At 46.4% G+C, this 19,473-nt stretch overlaps 1 protein-coding gene and 1 long non-coding RNA gene across 4 annotated transcripts in view; one reads left to right on the forward strand and one right to left on the reverse strand.

Annotated features, from left to right (window-relative positions):
* Window positions 1-2,105, reverse strand: part of FBXO11 (F-box protein 11) — a 112,650-nt gene extending 110,545 nt beyond the window's left edge. For both annotated transcript variants that reach the window (XM_066625723.1, XM_066625714.1), the window contains exon 1: window positions 1,619-2,105. In XM_066625723.1, coding sequence (XP_066481820.1) covers window positions 1,619-1,838 — 220 coding nt within the window. In that variant the 5' untranslated portion in view covers window positions 1,839-2,105. The remainder of the gene's footprint in view (window positions 1-1,618) is intronic.
* A 425-nt stretch (window positions 2,106-2,530) lies between these two features.
* On the forward strand, window positions 2,531-8,232 carry LOC136636686 (uncharacterized). Of its 2 annotated transcripts, none has more exons than XR_010793539.1 (4): window positions 2,531-2,560; window positions 3,291-3,425; window positions 6,368-6,599; window positions 7,896-8,232. It is a non-coding gene; the product is annotated as an uncharacterized lncRNA (long non-coding RNA). The 2 variants fall into 2 exon arrangements; XR_010793538.1 differs by lacking the exon at window positions 2,531-2,560 and adding an exon at window positions 2,563-2,776.
* Window positions 8,233-19,473: the final 11,241 nt, after the last annotated feature.

Here is a 19,473-nt window from a genome sequence, read left to right on the forward strand (position 1 = left end):
CTATTCCATGCACATGAAAAAGGCAGGAAAAGACTGTACAATAAAAAGGATGAAAATAATATTTTCCTTCTGTATAAATGACAGGTTACTAGATCAATAGTTATGTAACTGACATGACAAAGATTTTTAATAGTTTACACAAAAACCATAATTGGGCATAAGTCATCACATCCTCTGGAAATGCGCTGCTATCTGGTTTGGGCAACATTCTTTGCTCTGACCAATTGGGTGTGGGGAGGAAGAGACACAGAGGAAAGGAAAAATTAAAAGGGCTTCAGCAGGTTACATTTCTTTGTTTAATTTGTCGATATGCGGATGTCATGAAAAGAACATGAAGGAATCCTAAGGTGCTCCTAGGCGACAATGTCTTGTCTCTCACCCCACACACTCAAACAAAAGACGTTCGCTGACAAGTGAGAGGTGTGTTTTTGTGAAACGTCTTTCAGCCAGCGCACCACAGGTCGTTCTCCTTTCATCCTGCGATAGGTGCGACACCCGGTGCATGAAAAATTAAAATCCAGCCCACCAGATAATGCATGCAAAATGTCTCCTTCGATCCCACCCCGTCTTCTCCTCTGGAAAATAACCCTGCGACGACAGCACAGAAAGACAGAGAAGCCCGGCCAATTAATATGGCAACAGTTATGCAGGCTGGAGAGGAGGGAGGGAGGCAGGGAGGAAACCCTCGTCTTCTGCTCCCCCGACCCCACAGCAGGAGACCCCAGACCCAGCTTTTCACCATTCTCACGATCATCGCTCAGGCTCCCATTATGGAGGGAGGAGGGCACGAGCAGGGGTAGGAGAGCCCGATCCCACCCACACTTTGCTGGGAGTAAGCCCTGCTGAATGCAGCGGGACCTGCTTCCGAGAAGGACTGTGCTCTGAATCCCTGGCCACGAGAACGCTTCCAGCTCCCGCAGACAGACAATGGTGCTTCCCTGACTGCCTCCTCCTACCTGACAACATTTCTCACTAGGCCCCGGACCGACATGCACAAGCTGCCGGGGCTGAGAGCCACACGCGGCCGCGGGAGAGAGAGACGGGGGAGCGAAGGCTTCGCTGTTCCCAGCAGCGAATCTCTGGCGGGGTCTGACTGAGGGCGGTGGGAAGAGGCAGAAGAATAAATGGCCGATGATCTACCCCGAAAGAAACGCCTCCTGCAGGCGGAGGGGCTGCGCTGCCACCCCGCAGAGCCCTCCCGAGCCTCTCCTCCCCGCGGGGCCCGGGCAACCAAAGCCACACTGAACGCCAACTGCGCAGCAAAAACAGTGGGGCGGGCGAGGAGGAGGGGAGGGGGAGCAGTCCTCGTCCCCCTGAGACAAGGCACCATTGCAGGAGGGGGCTGCCGGGGGGGGGAATGGAAGGAAAGGTGTCAACACAAGTTCCTGGGAGGCGCCGCGTCCCAGCGCAGAGGCTCTCCCCTCCCGCGGCAAGAAGGGGCGGCCGGCCTCTCCCCGGGGGCCGAGAGGGGGCGCTGCGCTCGCTCCCCCGCGCCCAGAGAAGCCCTCGAGGGCCGAGCTCGCCCCCAGGCCACCCACACACCCTGAAGGCCCAAGCCGAACAAAGCAGGGCCTGTGGGGGGGCTCTGCCTCCGCGCTCAGACCCGCCCGGCTCTTACCCCGTTCCCCGGCGGCGACGGCGGCGGCTGCTGCGGCGGCAGCGGCGGCGTTGTTGTTGTTCCTCTCCGGCGGCGGCGGCGGCGGCAGTTGCAGTGGCGGCGGCTGCTGCTGCTGCTGAGGCGGCTGAGCGGGCGGCGGCGGCGGGGGCGGCGGCGGCTGCACCGGGCGCGGCCTGGACACTCGCCTGGGTCTCCTGTTGGCGGCTCGGACCGAGTTCATTTGCCGGCTCGGGCGGGGGGAGGAGAGGGGGCCGCTCCTCCGGCACCGGTACTGGGGGTGGGAAGGGAAGGGAAGGGCGGGGGCGGAGAGCGAGGGCGGCCGGGAGCTCGGCGGAAGGCACGGCCCGGGCGGGCAAGCGAGCTCGCGGGAACAGCCCCCCCTCTCGTCAGTTGCCGCCCGGATGGCTCCTCAGCCGGCGGTTGGCGAGGGGGATGCTCGTGCCGCGGGTGCCCCTCCACCTTCCCCCTCGCGAGAGCGGAGCGGAGCGGAGCGCGCACGCGCCTGCCTGCCTTCCCTCCCGCCCTCCCCGGCCCACCCGCTGCCGTCTCCCTCCCTCCTCGAGGGAGTCGCCCGCAGCCTCCCTGGCCCGGCTTCGGCTCAAGCCCGTCGCCGCTCCGTGGCAGGAGGAGCCATTGACACTGCCGGAGAGGGAGGGGGAGAGACACCCCCGCCTTCTCCCCTCAGACACACAACGGGCAAGGCGGGCCGCCGCGGCTCAGCCAATCCCCGCCTCCCACACAGAAAGGACGATGGCGGCGCCCGGCCAATCGCGGCACCGCTTGCATGCGGCGTCCAAGGGGTGGCTGGCCGCGAGAAGGTGGAGAGGAGCGCGGGGCGGCTGGAGAGGCTGAGGGAGCTGTGGGCGGGGCCACCGAGGGAGGCCGCGAGAGGGGAGGGGTATAAAAGAGGCTGAGGAGCGCGCGGGGGAAGCATTGGACACGGTGCGTGAGGGGGAAGGGAGGGCGCTGGGCTGGCTGTGGAACCTCAAGGCTTTTAAGGGGAGACGACAGCTCCAGGAAGCGCCTGTGCATCTGAGGGGGGTTTGCTCTGAGAGTTTGACTGAGTAACATTTGAGACCAACACTAGCAGTGGAGCCCAGTCCTATGCTTGTCTACTCAGAAATAAATTCCATTGTAGTCAGTGGGGTTTACTCTCAGGTGAGTGTGGCTAGGATTGCAGCCTTTCAGCCCAGTCCTATGCATGTCTGCTCAGAAGTAAGTCACAGTGCTTAGTCAGTGGTGCTCACTTCCAGGTAAGTGTGGATAGGATTGTAGCCTAAGTTACTCTGTTTTTCAAATGGTGGGTCATGAGTCAATTTCAGGTGGGTCCCTATTCATTTCAATGTTTTGTTTTTAATAGACTTGATGCTACCATGGTATGTGGCTGCATTTGGAGAAATGTTGCAGATCTGTATTTTTAACAAGTTACTATGTGTTTTTTTTAACAATGTTAGTAAATAGGACTTACTCCTGGGTAAGTGTGGGTGGGATTGCAGCCTAGGATTGTTACAAATCTTTCTGTTTGATGATGTCACTTCTAGTCATGACATCATTTCCAGTGGATCCTGACAGATTCTCATTCTAAAAAGTGAGTCCTGGTGCTAAATGTGTGAGAACCACTGCTCTAATGGGTTCCCTCATGGAGGGAGCTGGTTTGTCTTTGTCTACACAGAGTTCAAGATGAAGCATTTCTGTCATGCTGAGGCCTTCGGCTTAGGTGGGTGCTGGCTGGCTACCCAAAGAGAGATCTGGCTGCAAAGGCTGTAGAACACCAGAATCTCCTGACACATGTGGACCCAAAAGGCAGGTATGATGGGAAGCTGTGTGCAGGCTATGATGGCCAGGACTCTTGTGTCTCCTGTAATGATATGTCTGTGTACTCATCTCCTTTTTGTAGGTGGTGTGCCAGTTTCTTACTCTGGTTTCTGGTGCTTGTGGTAATTTTAAATGGGTGGCTGTACCTACTTTTTTCTTTTCTGTCTATTTTTGTGACAATAACAAGGAGTCCTAGGGTACCTTTTAAGTCATTTCTGTTCTATGTTGCATATAACGCTAGAGGGATCAGGTTATTGTCATCATTATTGTTAACCATATTTATATACCACTTTTCAGCAAAATGTTCCCAAAGTGGTTTACAGAGAAAATCAAATAACTAATGGATCTCTGTCCCAAAAAGGCTCACAATCTAAAAAGATGCAAAAGAACCCTAGCAGACGGCTACTAGAAAAGACACTGTTGGGGTGAGGAGTGTACACCTGTGGGCTGGGCAGAAATGGGTTTCACATCTAGGCTGGAGATATTTTTCTGTGGATTTTAAAAGCTTGTTTTGTACCATAATTGGTAAGCTGTTGAAGCGCTGCAAGACTGTTACAAAAAACCAATAATTGAATGAAACTGTTCTTCTGGGGAAAGGCTGTCCATTTGGTTATTGTTTTTGATGCAAGCAGGCTGCAGCTATTCAGAATACTCCAGGTGGCTTACAGTGAAGTACAGTAGATGCAGTAATGTGGAAAGCATCATCATAAAGAGTTAAAAACTGATACTAAGACAAAATCAGCAATACAGTAAACAAAAAGCTATTAACACCAAAAACCAGAAAACTTCAGGTAGAGGGGAAATCAGAACAGAGCAAGGTGTTTTTTCTTTTTTCTTTTTTTCCAAGTGGTGTTTCTCTTATATTTAGCAGAGAGAAGAAGAGGAACTGTTCCTTTTTACTCCAGCAGAATGTCTTTTCCTATGGCTGTTTGCTGGTGTTGTTCTAAGACTTTTTAGATTGTGAGTCCTTTGGGACAGGGAGCGATCTAATTATTTGATTTTTCTCTGTAAACTGCTTTGTGAACTTCATTGTGGAAAAGTCATATATAAATATTCTTAATAATAAAAATTGAGTTGAAAGTACTTAGTGAGGTGAACTAGAAAGGCACGTGTATGTATTATGTACTTCAACTGCAAATCTTAACCACTCCTACTTAAGAGGGAGCCCTGTTGAATCCAATCAGATTTACTTCTAAATAATTCTATGATGTCTATTAGCTTCTGTGCGATCGGAAAAGTGCCATGCACACATGTGCTGTTTCTCTTTGAAGAGGTATTCTTCTCTCACATTGGAGGGAATGCCTCATGTGAGATAGTGCTTTCACATATTAAGTTAAAAGGTGGTATGTATTTCCTTTCAAAGGTCTGTTCACATATTGCAGTTTTAATTAAATCTATTTGAATTAAGGTGACTTAACGGGTAAGATTTTCAAAGTGTGACTTCATTTGAGTAAATGGCATCAGGCAGCATATGAGATAAATTGGATATTTCTTCATTTATAGTCTTCTTCCTCAATTCCACTCCAGGGAAGTCAGAGTTTATATATAGGCTGTGCCCTTCCCCACATTTCTTTCTAACACCCCTGCCTTAAGCTTCCCTGATTTGTTTCCCCATCTCAAAGTCCCCTTCAGACTTTTGATCTGCAGGATGATAGCCTGCCCCCCCCCCCAGTATTACATTTTGCCTTCGGCCTGGTAACTTAACCCACAACTGGCAGAGTTGGACCCACCTTCAGTTTCTATTCTGCTATGCCTTTTTTGACATAAAGTGCCACCTCACCTTCAACATGCCCCTCCTTGTACCTACTATAGAGTTTGTATTCTGGGACCACATTATGTTTCTAATTGGTTCCTCATTATTAGTATTGGCAACCTTCAGTCTCGAAAGACTATGGTATCATGCTCTGAGAGGTGGTTCTGGCACAGAGTCTAGTGTGGCTGAAAAGGCCAATCTGGGAGTGACAATCCCTTCCACACCGGGAGCAAGTGCAGTCTGTCCCTGGTCTGTCTCCCTGGCTATGGGCCTTCCTTCTTTGCCTCTTAGCCTCAGACTGTTGGCAAAGTGTCTCTTCAAACTGGGAAAGGCCATGCTGCACAGCCTGCCTCCAAACAGGCCGCTCAGAGGCCAGGGTTTCCCACTTGTTGAGGTCCATTCCTAAGGCCATCAGATCCCTTTTGCAGATGTATCGCAGCTGTGGTCTACCTGTAGGGCGCTTTCTTTGCATGAGTTCTCCATAGAGGAGATCCTTTGGGATCCGGCCATCATCCATTCTCACGACATGATCAAGCCAACGCAGGCGTCTCTGTTTCAGCAGTGCATACATGCTAGGGATTCCAGCACGTTCCAGGACTGTGTTGTTTGGAACATTGTCCTGCCAGGTGATGCCGAGAATGCGTCGGAGGCAGCGCATGTGGAAAGCGTTCGGTTTCCTCTCCTGTTGTGAGCGGAGAGTCCATGACTCGCTGCAGTACAGAAGTGTACTCAGGACGCAAGCTCTGTAGACCTGGAACTTGGTATGTTCCGTCAGCTTCTTGTTGGACCAGACTCTCTTTGTGAGTCTGGAAAACGTGGTAGCTGCTTTACAGAAGCGTTTGTTTAGCTCAGTATTGAGAGAAAGAGTGTCGGAGATCGTTGAGCCAAGGTACACAAAGTCATGGTTCTTCATATTCCACCAGGTTCCCACTGTGCACACTATATCAGTGTTTTCCCTAGTTATGAAATATTCCATTTCCCCCATCTTAGGTTGAATTTGCATAAAACATCTATACAGTACTGTATATTGGGTTCCCTGAGAAGTGTTGCACCTTTATCCATGCAGTCTCTCATTTTGCCACACCAGCTGTAGTGTTCCACCTGTCCAGCTAGACCTACTCATGAAACAGGTAGCAGTTCCAAGAATGCCCCCATTGAAGGAATGATTCTCTCCTCTTTAGAACAACATCTTCCACCATGGTGACTTTTCCATGGCAGCTGAGAAGCTGTCATCTCAAGGACATCCCAAGGATATGCCTTCATGTCCCTGGAAGTCTTGGTGAGATACCTCTCTGCTTCACCAGGTCAGCTACCAGGGCTTTAATAGAGCAACCCTGTTCTCCGAAAAGCTGGAACTCTTTGCACCAAAGGTACACCCGCAACATGAGAGATAAGATGCTGTGGCACAGAATGGTAAGCACTGTGGACAATGGGGAAGGTATTTTCCAGATGCATGGAAAATACCATGGTCTGGAGACTGCTGCCCTACAGAAACTAAACCTCAGCATGTAGAACTGTAATTATGCTTGTTCTTTTTGCCCTTGCCCCCACACCGCCTCCTTTTACCTCTGTGACAGAATTTAGTTTATATGCTCATTGAGGCAACAGTGTCTTTGCTTATGTTACTCTTCAAAGTAACTTTCATTGTTGCTATATAAATGATTTAAAATTGTATATCTCTAGCTATCTTTGCTTTCTTCAATCTGAAAGCATAAGGTACAAATTAACAGTTTGGTGGGCCCTTGTGAACCACAATGAGGCTCTTAAACCACAATTGTGATGGATATGTGCAAGTACCGAAACTACTTAGTCACTGTACCTAGAGAGGAAACCCAAAACAAATTATTCAGACCACAGACCTTCCTGAAATGTTGGCTTTGGCTGAGCTGACACTCCTGGACCACTTACTTGGGAGTATCTTAATCATAACCAAGGGTGGAAACTTGTAGTGCATCAATCAAGGTAAATTTCAAGCTTGTATTTGCCAAGGTGATGCAAAGGGCACATCTGAAGGGAAGAATTGGGGCAAAGGATACTTTAACCCATTTTTGTCTGACCCACAGATGTACACATTTGGTCCCTGTTGTGTATATACAACGTTGGGCAGAAATGACTTAATGCTCCTGAATCCCTTGATCCTCCCTATAAATGACATCCATGGCATTTTTTCCCCTCAATTAGGCTTGCAGCAAGATTAAAAACCGACTGGAAGAGGTATTTTATAGGGAAGAATCGATGGTGGGAGGGTTATTCTGCCCCACTGACTTCAGGTGTTCCTACATTAGTCTAGTTAAATCCTAAAAAAAACTGCCCTGAGACAACTGGCATGAAATTTTTGGTCTGGGTCAAAAATAGTAACTATCAGTTGTGGGGGTCTCATGATGCAATCTCCAAAATACCTTTTCATTTTGTAGTGTAATAGGGCACTGCATCAATTTGAGAAGATGCTACATAAAATGGGTAACTATCAGATGTATAGGAGGCTTCCCATGGTCTACATATAACACATTACAGTGAAGGGCTATGGAAAAGTATGCTATTCCTTTCATTGTTAATAATAATAATAATAATAATAATAATAATAATAATAATAATAATAGTATTTATAGACTACTTTTCAACAAGAAGTTCACAAAGCTGTTTACAGAGAAGATGAAATGCAAGAGTTTCAGGAAATGTGGGGTAAACTCAGAACTGTTTTGATTACAGGGGAAGAAAAAGTCACATAGCTGTTCTGAAGAAAGCTAAAGCCAAAATGCAAAGACTGAAAAGAGTGCCCAACACTGGAGAGAAGAAATCCATCTGCAAAATCCTAAGCATTATTTGGCAACTGACATGGAATACTAGTTTGTTTTCTTAACTTTTTTGTCCTAACATAATTGAGATACATAGGCTCACTAAGAATGGATAACCAATTGTATGTCATGTGAAAGCCCATTAAAAGAGTGCTAAAATGAAGCCACTCCCAGGTTTGTATCTCAGCAGGTGTCTGAATTACAGCTTGTTAAAATATCACCAGCATGCACTTTTTTGATAGAATTTTGAAAATTTAGGCTTAAATGTTTTACTCTGTGAGTTTAAAAATTAAAAAATGCATTTTTTCAATAACTGTGTAGGATCATTAAATATGATAAGTGTTGTAAAAATCTAAGAATGTGAGGTAGAAAAATATTAAGTGTGATGATTTGACATGTAATGACCCCTTACAAGAAATGCTCTTGCTGTATAACAGGTGGGTGGGAGATCTCTGGCTTGCTCTACTTCTATTTTCTACCAATCATCAGGTGTGAGAAAAATGATCAGAGTGGTTGATCTGTATTTATTTAAATGTTGGACAAGTTTGTGAATGGCTGTAAAACATGATATAGCCAAACATGCATGACCCAAGACTGATTGGGTCCTATACTGTTGGTAACAGTAGTCAACCCAAGGCTTCCGAGAAGTTCGGAAGTGGAGCATTAACCTTAAAAGACATTAAGAATGTTTAGAGGGCTGAACATATTGGAGCATTCTTGTTGTTTGGGGTGGTATTAATAATCAGCAGGTTTGGCAAGACTCAAGTCAATTTCCAAGTCTCTGACCCCCACAACTCAACTGGTGCATGAGTCTTAATGGGCACCATTTGCTGACTTCCCTACCTTGAAATTCCCAAATCATTTTTATTCTAGTTGGTGTCTTGTGTGTCAAGCACACCATGTCATGAACCAAAAGGGAGAGGAGGGTATCTGAGCTTGGAAAGGTAGGAGGGGATGAGATGGCATGTGGGAGGGACACAGATGGCAAGTGGGAGAAGAGTTGTGCAATGGCAGTTGGGAGGGTTGAAAGTACAACCCACTCCTTTGAAGCTCTACTCAGAAGTAGTCTCACTGCCTCTCATTCAATGAGGCAGCCTCTTCCTCCCAGGTGACAACTGTGAGAGCCATGAAGAACCAGCCACAACCATGATGGACTGCTTCCTGGCTTCCCTCCTTTTTTCTCCTCTAGCCAATCCTGAGGCAAGAACCCCCTTGGGCTCCTCCTTCTGCTCTCCCTCATCCAGAGAAAAAAAGAAGTTTGAAATAGCAGAGGTTATCTTATAACATAGGGTACAAGAAGACAGGCTTAATTCTGGGGCATGAGCAGAAATAATAATGTAGATAACATCAAGACTTCAGAAAGCCCTTGTGTAAGACTCCAGACATCTCTTCCAGGTGACCCAAATATCTTTCACATTGGTGACTCTTGACTCCTGTTGCTTGCCTTCCAACATTCTAAAGGCCAGTTCAGTCACAAATACCAAACTGAGCTTTTGGGTTGAGAGGCCCAGGATGAATTTCAGAACACAGTGAATTGGACGTCCCTTCTTAAGGCCTGAGTAAGTATAATTTTATTTGAATAATCGGAACCCCCTTCTACCCATTTTGAACCATGGAACATGGAATCCCCTGCATATATGGAAAACCATTTGGTAGAGTGGTGACTTGGACACAATAAATGGTTTCAAATCCCACTGTTGGCCTCTCTGGTGGCATTGGGCAAGATAACTTTGATCTCTATTTTGTGAACTGTGGTATTGATCATCTCACAGATTTTAATGAATGAAGATGTTATAAAGCCCTGTATGAACCTCTAAATGCTACAGAAATAATAGTAGATGTGTATTACTCAACTTGCTGTGGCCGTGCAGCTTGCTTGCCCCTGCTCTATGCTTGTGGCATATCTTTTTCTGGGTAGCATGAGTTGATATGAAACTGGCAATGGGTAAATAGCACTCTGTTTTGGGGTAGAAGATTGAATTAGCTTAATTGTTCAACCAGTTTGTATACATATTTAATTTTTCCATTGTCATCAGTGTGGCTTGTTCACAAGAGTACATTTTTGCAGTCTTGGGTCCCTTTATCCGTGCAATACTACGCTTTTCAAGATCCTAGATGCCAAAGGAGGAACTAGCCATCCTAATGCTGAGCTATCATGTTACTTTGGGCATCATAGGTAATTTCCTGAGACGCCATCTGAATGCGTATCTCCCCCCCCCCTTTCTCTGATGCAGATTGCAATATGGCTGTATTTTGTCCTCCTGTTCCATTTTTGACTGTGGAGAAAAAACCACTCTGTTACTTGTCATTTTTTAATTTGCTGGGAAAGCAGGGGGAGCAGTGAGTAACCAAGATAATTCTGCACCTTTGATCTTAATTTCCAAATCCTGTAATTGCTTTAAAGTGTGTGTATACACACACACACACACACACACACTTTTCTTCCTCTTGCTACCAAACACACAGATTTATTTGAGTGTTAGACAGGATTTTAATGAGTCCCACAAGAGTGGGGGAAAGCAGCTGTTCAAGTTAGTTTCTATAAATAATTCTATATGATTGTTACAAAACTTTTAAGAGCTATCGCCAGAGTTTGCCTGTTTCCCCTCATATCTTTTGGAAAGCAGGAGTGTAAAGGAATAGTTTCGACCAGAGATCTTGCATTTATCATGAGCCAAAGGGCTTAACCTTGGATGGGGGGGGGGCTGTGTTTGTGCATGATGGAGACCTGATTGGGCGAGGTAGATCATGTCCAGCTTTGTCCATCAGGCTTTCAGGCAATGCAGTAACCAAGGCTGCAGAGATGGGGGAAGTGTGGTCATGATTTTCATTACACCCCCTACTTAGGTGCCCTGTCTGGTAGCAGGGCCTAGGAGAGGGGGGGTAAAGAGGGTAATTTTTACCCAGGCCCAAGGTCCAAAGAGGGGCCCAGGAGCCAAAGAAGAGGGTCCAGAAATTTCCTGGGATCTTATATTTTCCTATCTCACCTGGACTTGCTGCCCCCATGGGATGCTGGGTACATGGCTGCGGCTGCTACCAAATGCCATATGAGCTGGGCCAAGGAATGCAAACATGACACTCCTTTGCATAGTGCCAAATCTGAGAGGAAACGCCTGCTAAAGTAGGTCTTTGCTTGTGGATTCACTAACCATGAAGGAGTGTATAGGAGCTCAGGGACACAGCTGGGGGGCTACAGCTGCTGCAAAAGGAAGTTTTGGTGCAAACAGGACACTGTCTGTGAACCTAAATACAATTATGCTAATTTTCTGCAAAGATTTTCTATTCAGTATTTAAATGATGTTAGGGGGCATTTGATTTTCCATATTGCTGTTTTTAGCTATCAACACTACACAGCAGTGTTTCTTAAACTAGGTTGGGACCCTCTAAGTGGGTTGTGAACCAATTTCAGGTGGGTCTCCATGATACGTGACTGCATCTGGGGAAATGTTAGTTTCCCCAGTTTTAACAAGCCACTATGTATATTCTTTTAACGATGAGAGTCAATGGGACTTAATCCTGGTAAGTGTGGGTAGGATTGCAGCCTAGGATTGTTATAAATTTTCCAGGTTGATGATGTCACTTCTGGTCATGACATCACTTCTGGTGGGTCCTGACAGATTCTCAATCTAAAAAGTGGGTCCCACTGCTAAATGTGTGACAACTACTGCTGTATGGCAAGGTAGACCTGGGCTCTGCATTGGGAAGCACTGGGCTCTAAATACATTTCCAGCTGTCACCACCCTCCCCCTGCCCTGTTTTGCGCCCTCCCCACCTGTGTTCTGCCCACCCTTGTCACCTCCCTTCCCCACTCTCTTTCATCCCCTCCCCATTTAGGAAGAGACCCAAACAAAGCTTTGTACTCCCAGATGATAAAATTCCTCTCAGACCCTGTTTGGCGGTGTGTAGGATCTGAATGCCTAGGCTTAGAGCTGAATGGGCAAGGCAGGAGTGTGATTCAATTGATGTACCACCAGCCCTGCTTGGCAACAGTCTGCCTGCCTGAACTGGCAGAGATGGTCTTCGGTGTGGCATTGGAAGATTTCATTACTCATGCTAAGTCCCTAGTGTAGGATTGCCTCAGGATTTCATGGCAACCATGGGTCTGTCTTGGATAACTTCTGCCCTGACACATGTAGCTGCATCTGGTATTCACTGCTGGGCAGTTGGCTAATGAACTGGGAGTAAAGAGGATTAAAATAACTACTTTTCTATGGACAGATCAGTACATGGAAGGATTTCAGCTGGTCTCACTCTTACCTGTAAACCAGGGGTTTCCAAACCCCGGCCCGGGGCCAGATGCGGCCCATGGAGAGCCTCTATCTGGCCCGCAGCCAGCCTCTGATCCCCCGAGAGCCTGTGGCCCAGTTGACAAAACACAACCAGATGGGAGAATGGGGTCCATTTAACTGTACACTTTATTTCTTGGGCTGTGTTGGTGCTTGAAAAAATCCTGGACGTTTGAGCCCATTCAGTCATTCATCTCAGTTCCATTTCTAATGTATTTAAATTTAATATTTAATTTTTTTCCTGGCCCTTGACACTGTGCCAAATATTTGATGCAACCCTTCATCCAAAAAGTTTAGATACCCCTGCTCTACACAATCGGGACCAATTTGGACGGTCCACCCTCAGACGCTTATGGATCTAGGTGAATTCCTGATGGCTCCAGGAAGTATTTTTCTGCTGGGGCTGGTGACTCATCAAAGGTTCTAGGCCAGGGTGGTGAATTAGGTTACTCCTGAGCACCCTCTTCCTTGTTGTAGAATCATAACTGCTCCCTGATTTTCTGCAGTAACAGACCTGCCCCTCAATGCACCCCGGGGCAAATGTCCACAATATCCCCACCACCACACTGTCCCCCAGCACAATGGAGCCTCACGCGGCTTTTTAGACCACTTGGAAAACCTTCTGAGACTTTCAACGCAGTCTTAAACAGTATTTCAGGACAATCAGAAACACTAGTTAGAGCTATTGAAAGACCTACTCTGTAGCAGTGGCAGCAGTGAAGAAAGTGGTTTTTTCTCTGCCACAATTACAGGCATCCCTTTGTATCTGTAGGGGATCTGTTCCAGACCCACTATGAATACGGAAATCACAGATACAGGAACTCTATATCTGCAGCCTCCCTTGCACCCATTAACATTGTTTAGATGCTCCCCAGAATGCAAATGCTTGTTCCTTTTACAGGATGCTATAAGTATGCAAGCTTACAGCACATGGAGGCAGCCTGAAATGTTCAGATTAGTTCAGACTAGACTGAACACTGGCAGGAAGTTAACTGTTTCCTGTTAATGTTTGATCTAGTTTTTTCAGGCATTTCAGGCTGCCTGTTTGTGCTGTAAGCTTGTGCTTATAGTGTCCTGTAAAAGGAACAAACATTTTTGCCCCATTAAGCACCTAAACAACATTAAAGGGTATGTGGGGGATATGACCCCTCCCCCAGATCCACAGATAAATGAATCTGCAGATATGCGGAGTCAGTGGATACCAGGGTCTCAGTGTAAGTTCATATTGTCAATTTTAGGTGTAAAGTCTTAGTGTTGTGTTACATTCAACCTGCCAACACATTTCCTGTTAGTATTTCCAGCAGCACTGACAAAGGAGACTGTGATAGGAGGGCTTCAGTCAGACCAATTTCGTGCAATGGAGGGGAGTGGAATTTGTCAAACTGGAGATACGGGGGAGGGGCACCTGTAGCCCCAATACAATGTCTGTATCAGTTGATGTGGCCAGGTGGAGTGGACCTGAGAGGGGCTGCCTGGCATAAATGAATATAGTAATACAGTCATTTAGAACCACAAGAGAACTATGAACTGTTAGCCACACACCTCTTGCCCCATGAAAACATACAGACCAAGCCAGAAACATGTGGAGACATAAGTTGTTCAGAGGCAATGGGGGGGGGGGCTTAAAATAATGCCCAGGGAAAATCAGAAATCACATGGAGACTAAAAAAAAGGCCTTGTTCTAACAGCCCACAGCTCACATCTGGCAGTCATGACTGGCAGCTGCGGGCCAGCACAGGCTCCAACAGTCTCTGAAGAGCCAGAGGCCCCCATAGAACAAATTGGGGAACCCCAAATGGCCCCTGGGCCAGGGTTTGCCCACCCCTGCTCTAGGCTGTAAACCGCTGAGGTGGTGAGGTAGAAGAAGAAGAACCAACCAATCCTGAGAGACCAATACTCGTAGATTACACTATTCAGATTAGGTGAGCAGGGTTCCTGTGCCATTCAGTTCTTCCCACAAGCACATGGCTTGGTATTTCACTTATACCCACTCTTGGAATTTCTTCCTGGACATTCACCACAGATTGCTGTGGGGAAGAATCACTGTGTATTTTACAGAAGTATCAGGCATAAATTTATTTGGTGTGTATTTGAAGCAGGCACCTAATGAATTTATTTAAAATAGTCTTTTCTTGCCTTCTCCAATAAGGAGGTACTGGCTTACAGTAGACAAAAGACAATATAAAAACACAATTCAGATATGTATTTTTTGTTTTTATATCCCTATTTCAAAGTAGTTCACAAAAGCTGTGTTTGGGGCTCAATCTTAAAAAAGAATTTTTAGCTGCTGTCAGATGAGAGAGAAGGAGCCTGTTCAGCCTTAGAGAGCCTGTTCTCTACTGTTCAGCAGTAGAGAGCTCCACATACGAGGTGCCACCACAAGAAGGCCCTCTGCCACCCGTTTCTGCTTGGATAAATTTACACTCTCCAAAACCCAGTGTCTCACTGAAAAACTAAAGCAAAGTTGTGGATATATGGAATCTAATTTGTAAATCTGCACAAAATGCAAGATGTACAAATCTTGACTTAATTTGTATGTGTCTTGGAGCTCATAAAAATGGTAAGTGCTTTAATTCTCACATCAAATGCGATTTTGATAATAGTACTTAACATTTATATCATGTTTTCTGCGTGCACAAAGCATTTTACATGTGTCTTTGATGTAATCCTTACAACTCTGTAAGGTGTGTACGTTTCCCCATATTGTAGCTGGGGAACTATGGAAGTTATTTACTAAGGCTACCTAATGAGTTCATGGCAGCGGTGAGATTCAAATTAGGGAAGTTCTGATTCATAGCTCAGTATTTTAGCCTCACCACACTGTATAATACTTGGCTTTTATACAATGTGTGCAAAACTGTGCAAAACACATCCAGTGTACATAGGACTTCATATACATGGTTTATGATAATTCTGTAAGGTAGGTCAGTAGTATTTCCATAGTGCAGATGGTAGGCTGAGGTTTGGGTGGTAAGTGGCTTACCTAAGTGGTGAGTCTGTGAATAAGGTGAACTTTGGACCAGGGTCATCCTACACCACATCAGTTCTTCCATTCAAGTTGCACTGAGCAGGTGGCTAAAATTTCAGAGTTGCCAGAGCAAAAGCTTAATTGGAAATTGTCAACTGTCTTCTGCCCAGAAGATTTATTTCCTAATCCCATTTGAGTGGTGTCCACAGCAGCAGGATTTAGCAACCAGTGGAAGGACTCTGTGGGTACAGGGCAGATCTGTAGGTACAGCAAAGTTGGCTTTAGCAACTATAGCCTAAAAATGATTTCTATTATATTCGTATATGGTAGGCAGAGGTGGTTTGAGAGGCTCTGCTTAGACAGTAACCATACAGAGACCTCCAGTGGACAGACTGAACAGTATTAATTTTATCATAGTTCTGTCCTATAAAAAAAAAAATGAAAAAGATTGTGCTTTTCTTTTCCTGTGCTCATTTCTAGTATTTGTGTCTGAATACCTCTTGTGCTTGGTTTGAGGTTAACCGTTTATTCAAGGGATAGGATTATCATCTAGGAGTGTAAGCCACATTCACAATTCACCCATGAAGATGTGTTTCCTCTCATTTGTGCTTTTCATCTCTAATGTCTGGATGGTTATAGTTTACAGGTCTTGTGGTCTCTGCTGCACAGAACAGAGGTGTTTGTAACAAGTGGCTAGTGAACATAAGAGACTGGCAGTGCAGCCCTAGGCATGCCTACTCAGAGAAGTAATCCTCACTGAGTTTAATGGAATTTATTACGTAAGTAGGTATAGGATGGCAGCCTAAGTGAGGTTGCTTCATACCTTTTGGGATAAAGCACATGCTTTGTATGCCGCAGGGTCCCAATTCATTGTTTGACATTGCCTCACAATTGTGTTTAATTGTTTTGAGTTTTTATGTTGTAAAATATGAGTAACTGATCTGTTTGATAGTTTTCTTCAACAAGCAGCTAAATGTATCTGCATGGTAGTAGTGAAGAGTACATTTGAATGTTTACCAGTCTTTCCATGAGAATTGTTATGTAAAAGAAGCGGGATGTTTTAACTCCCCCATGTGGACTTCTTAGTCTATTGCATCAAGGCAGACTTCAGTGGCCCATCTATTTAAGTACCAAATACAAAGTGGGACAGAGTGCCTATACCTTTAACCATTGCATAGAAGAGAAAATTTTATATAGCCAAATAACCAGTCAAGGAAATCCCAACTGTCTTATGTAACAAATTGGATTTTTTAAAAACTCAAAACTGACCAATGAGACTGATTGTTCCAGTGAGGTATTATGATACAGTATGGAACCAATAAGGTGTTAGTATGAACTCTTATTTCTGTTTATCATCACAGTACAGTTACTCCTACTAACTGGATAAAGAGGCACTTTTTCAAGTGGTGTTCTTCTTATATTTAGCAGGGGGAGAATAGCTGTGTCTCTTAACCTCAGCAAAGTGTCTTTTCTAGTGGCTGTTTAGTGTTGTTTCTCTGAATCTTTTTAGATGTGCGCCCTTTTGGGACAAGGCACCATTTAATTTTTTGCATTTGCCTGCAAACCTCTTTGTGAACTTTTTTGGTTGAAAAACTGTATATAACGATTCTTAATAATATATATGTTGGCAACCTTCAGTCTCGAAAGACTATGGTATCGCGCTCTGAGAGGTGGTTCTGGAACAGCGTCTAGTGTGGCTGAAAAGGCCAATTCGGGAGTGACAATCCCTTCCACACCGGGAGCAAGTGCAGTCTGTCCCTGGTCTGTCTCCCTGGCTATGGGCCTTCCTTCTTTGCCTCTTTGCCTCAGTCTGTTGGCCAAGTGTCTCTTCAAACTGGGAAAGGCCATGCTGCACAGCCTGCCTCCAAGTGGGCCGCTCAGAGGCCAGGTTTTCCCACTTGTTGAGGTCCACTCCTAAGGCCTTCAGATCCCTCTTGCAGATGTCCTTGTATCGCAGCTGTGATCTACCTATAGGGCGCTTTCCTTGCATGAGTTCTCCATAGAGGAGATTCTTTGGGATCCGACCATCATCCATTCTCACGACATGACCGAGCCAACGCAGGCGTCTCTGTTTCAGCAGTGCATACATGCTAGGGATTCCAGCACGTTCCAGGACTGTGTTGTTTGGAACATTGTCCTGCCAGGTGATGCCGAGAATGCGTCAGAGGCAGCGCATGTGGAAAGCGTTCAGTTTCCTCTCCTGTTGTGAGCGAAGAGTCCATGACTTGCTGCAGTACAGAAGTGTACTCAGGACGCAAGCTCTGTAGACCTGGATCTCGGTATGTTCCGTCAGCTTCTTGTTGGACCAGACTCTCTTTGTGAGTCTGGAAAACGTGGTAGCTGCTTTACCGATGCATTTGTTTAGCTCAGTATTGAGAGAAAGAGTGTGGGAGATCGTTGAGCCAAGGTACACAAAGTCATGGACAACCTCCAGTTCATGCGCAGAGATTGTAATGCAGGGAGGTGAGTCCACATCCTGAACCATGACCTGTGTTTTCTTCAGGCTGATCATCAATCCAAAATCTTGGCAGACCTTGCTAAAACGATCCATGAGCTGCTGGAGATCTTTGGCAGAGTGGGTAGTGACAGCTGCATCGTCGGCAAAGAGGAAGTCACGCAGACATTTCAGCTGGACTTTGGACTTTGCTCTCAGTCTGGAGAGGTTGAAGAGCTTTCCGTCTGATCTGGTCCGGAGATAGATGCCTTCTGTTGCAGTTCCAAAGGCATGCTTCAGCAGAACAGCGAAGAAAATCCCAAACAAGGTTGGTGCAAGAACACAGCCCTGCTTCACGCCGCTTCGGATGTCAAAGGGGTCTGATGTGGAGCCATCGAAGACAACAGTGCCCTTCATGTCCTTGTGGAAGGATCTGATGATGCTGAGGAGCCTGGGTGGACATCCAATCTTGGGGAGAATCTTGAAGAGGCCATCCCTGCTGACCAGGTCAAAGGCCTTCGTGAGATCTATGAAGGCTATAAAGAGTGGCTGTCGTTGTTCCCTGCATTTCTCCTGCAGTTGTCTAAGGGAGAATACCATATCAGTGGTGGTCCTGTTGGCTCGGAATCTGCACTATGATTCTGGATAAATGCTCTCTGCAAGTACCTGGAGCCTCTTTAGTGCAACTCGGGCAAACAACTTTCCTACAACGCTAAGGAGATGCCACAGTAGTTGTTGCAGTCACCCCTGTCACCTTTGTTCTTGTACAGCGTGATGATGTTTGCATCCCTCATGTCTTGAGGTACTCCACCTTCTCTTCAGCAGAGACAGAGGATTTCATGCAGCTCAGTGACGATGATCTCTTTGCAGCACTTTAGGACTTCAGCAGGGATGCTGTCTTTTCCAGGTGCCTTGCCAAAGGCAAGGGAGTCCAGGGCCACGTGAAGTTCTTCTAGGGTTGGTTCACTGTCAGGCTCCTCCAGCACAGGCAGGCACTCAATGTTGTTCAGCGCTTCTTCGGTGACTACATTTTCTCTGGAATATAGCTCAGAATAGTGCTGCACCCAGCGTTCCATCTGCTGCGTCCGATCCTGGATGACCTCGCCTGTGGCAGACTTCAGAGGGGCAATTTTCTTCTGCGTTGGACCTAGGGCCTGCTTGATACCGTCATACATCCCCTTGATGTTGCCCGTGTCAGCTGCTATCTGTATCTGGGAGCAGAGCTGGAGCCAGTAGTCATTAGCACATCTCCTGGCAATCTGCTGGACTTTGCTGTGAGCAGCTCAGAGGACCTGCAGGTTGCGCTCACTGGGACAGGCCTTGTATGCTGCTTGAGCTCTCCACTTTTCTTCAATGACTGGTGTCAACTCCTCAGAGTGGGCTTCAAACCAGACTGCCATCTTGTAGGTCTTCTTGCCAAATATGGACAAGGCATTGTTGTAAACAGCATTCTTGAAATGTTCCCATCTGTTGGATGCGTTTGCATCGACCGAGCCTGGAAGAGATTCCTCAAGCGCTTGTGCAAATTCCTCCACTTTTCTCTGATCCCGGGTCTTGCTGGTATCAATGCGAGGTCTTCCTTCCTTTTTCATGTGGTACAGTTGCTTTGTTTGCAGTTTCACTCTGCTGCACACCAGGGAGTAGTCGGTGTCGCAGGCAGCACCCTGATAGCTGCCTGTGATCTTGATGCTGGGAAGGCTGGAGCGTCTGGTGAGAATCAGGTCGAGCTGGTGCCACTGCTTTGATCTTGGGTGTCTCCAAGAGACTATGTTGGGGCTTCGTGTTGAAGAACGTGTTGCTGACA

The sequence above is a fragment of the Tiliqua scincoides genome, chromosome 1, assembly GCF_035046505.1.
Source record: "Tiliqua scincoides isolate rTilSci1 chromosome 1, rTilSci1.hap2, whole genome shotgun sequence".
Taxonomy (NCBI): Eukaryota; Metazoa; Chordata; class Lepidosauria; order Squamata; family Scincidae; genus Tiliqua; species Tiliqua scincoides.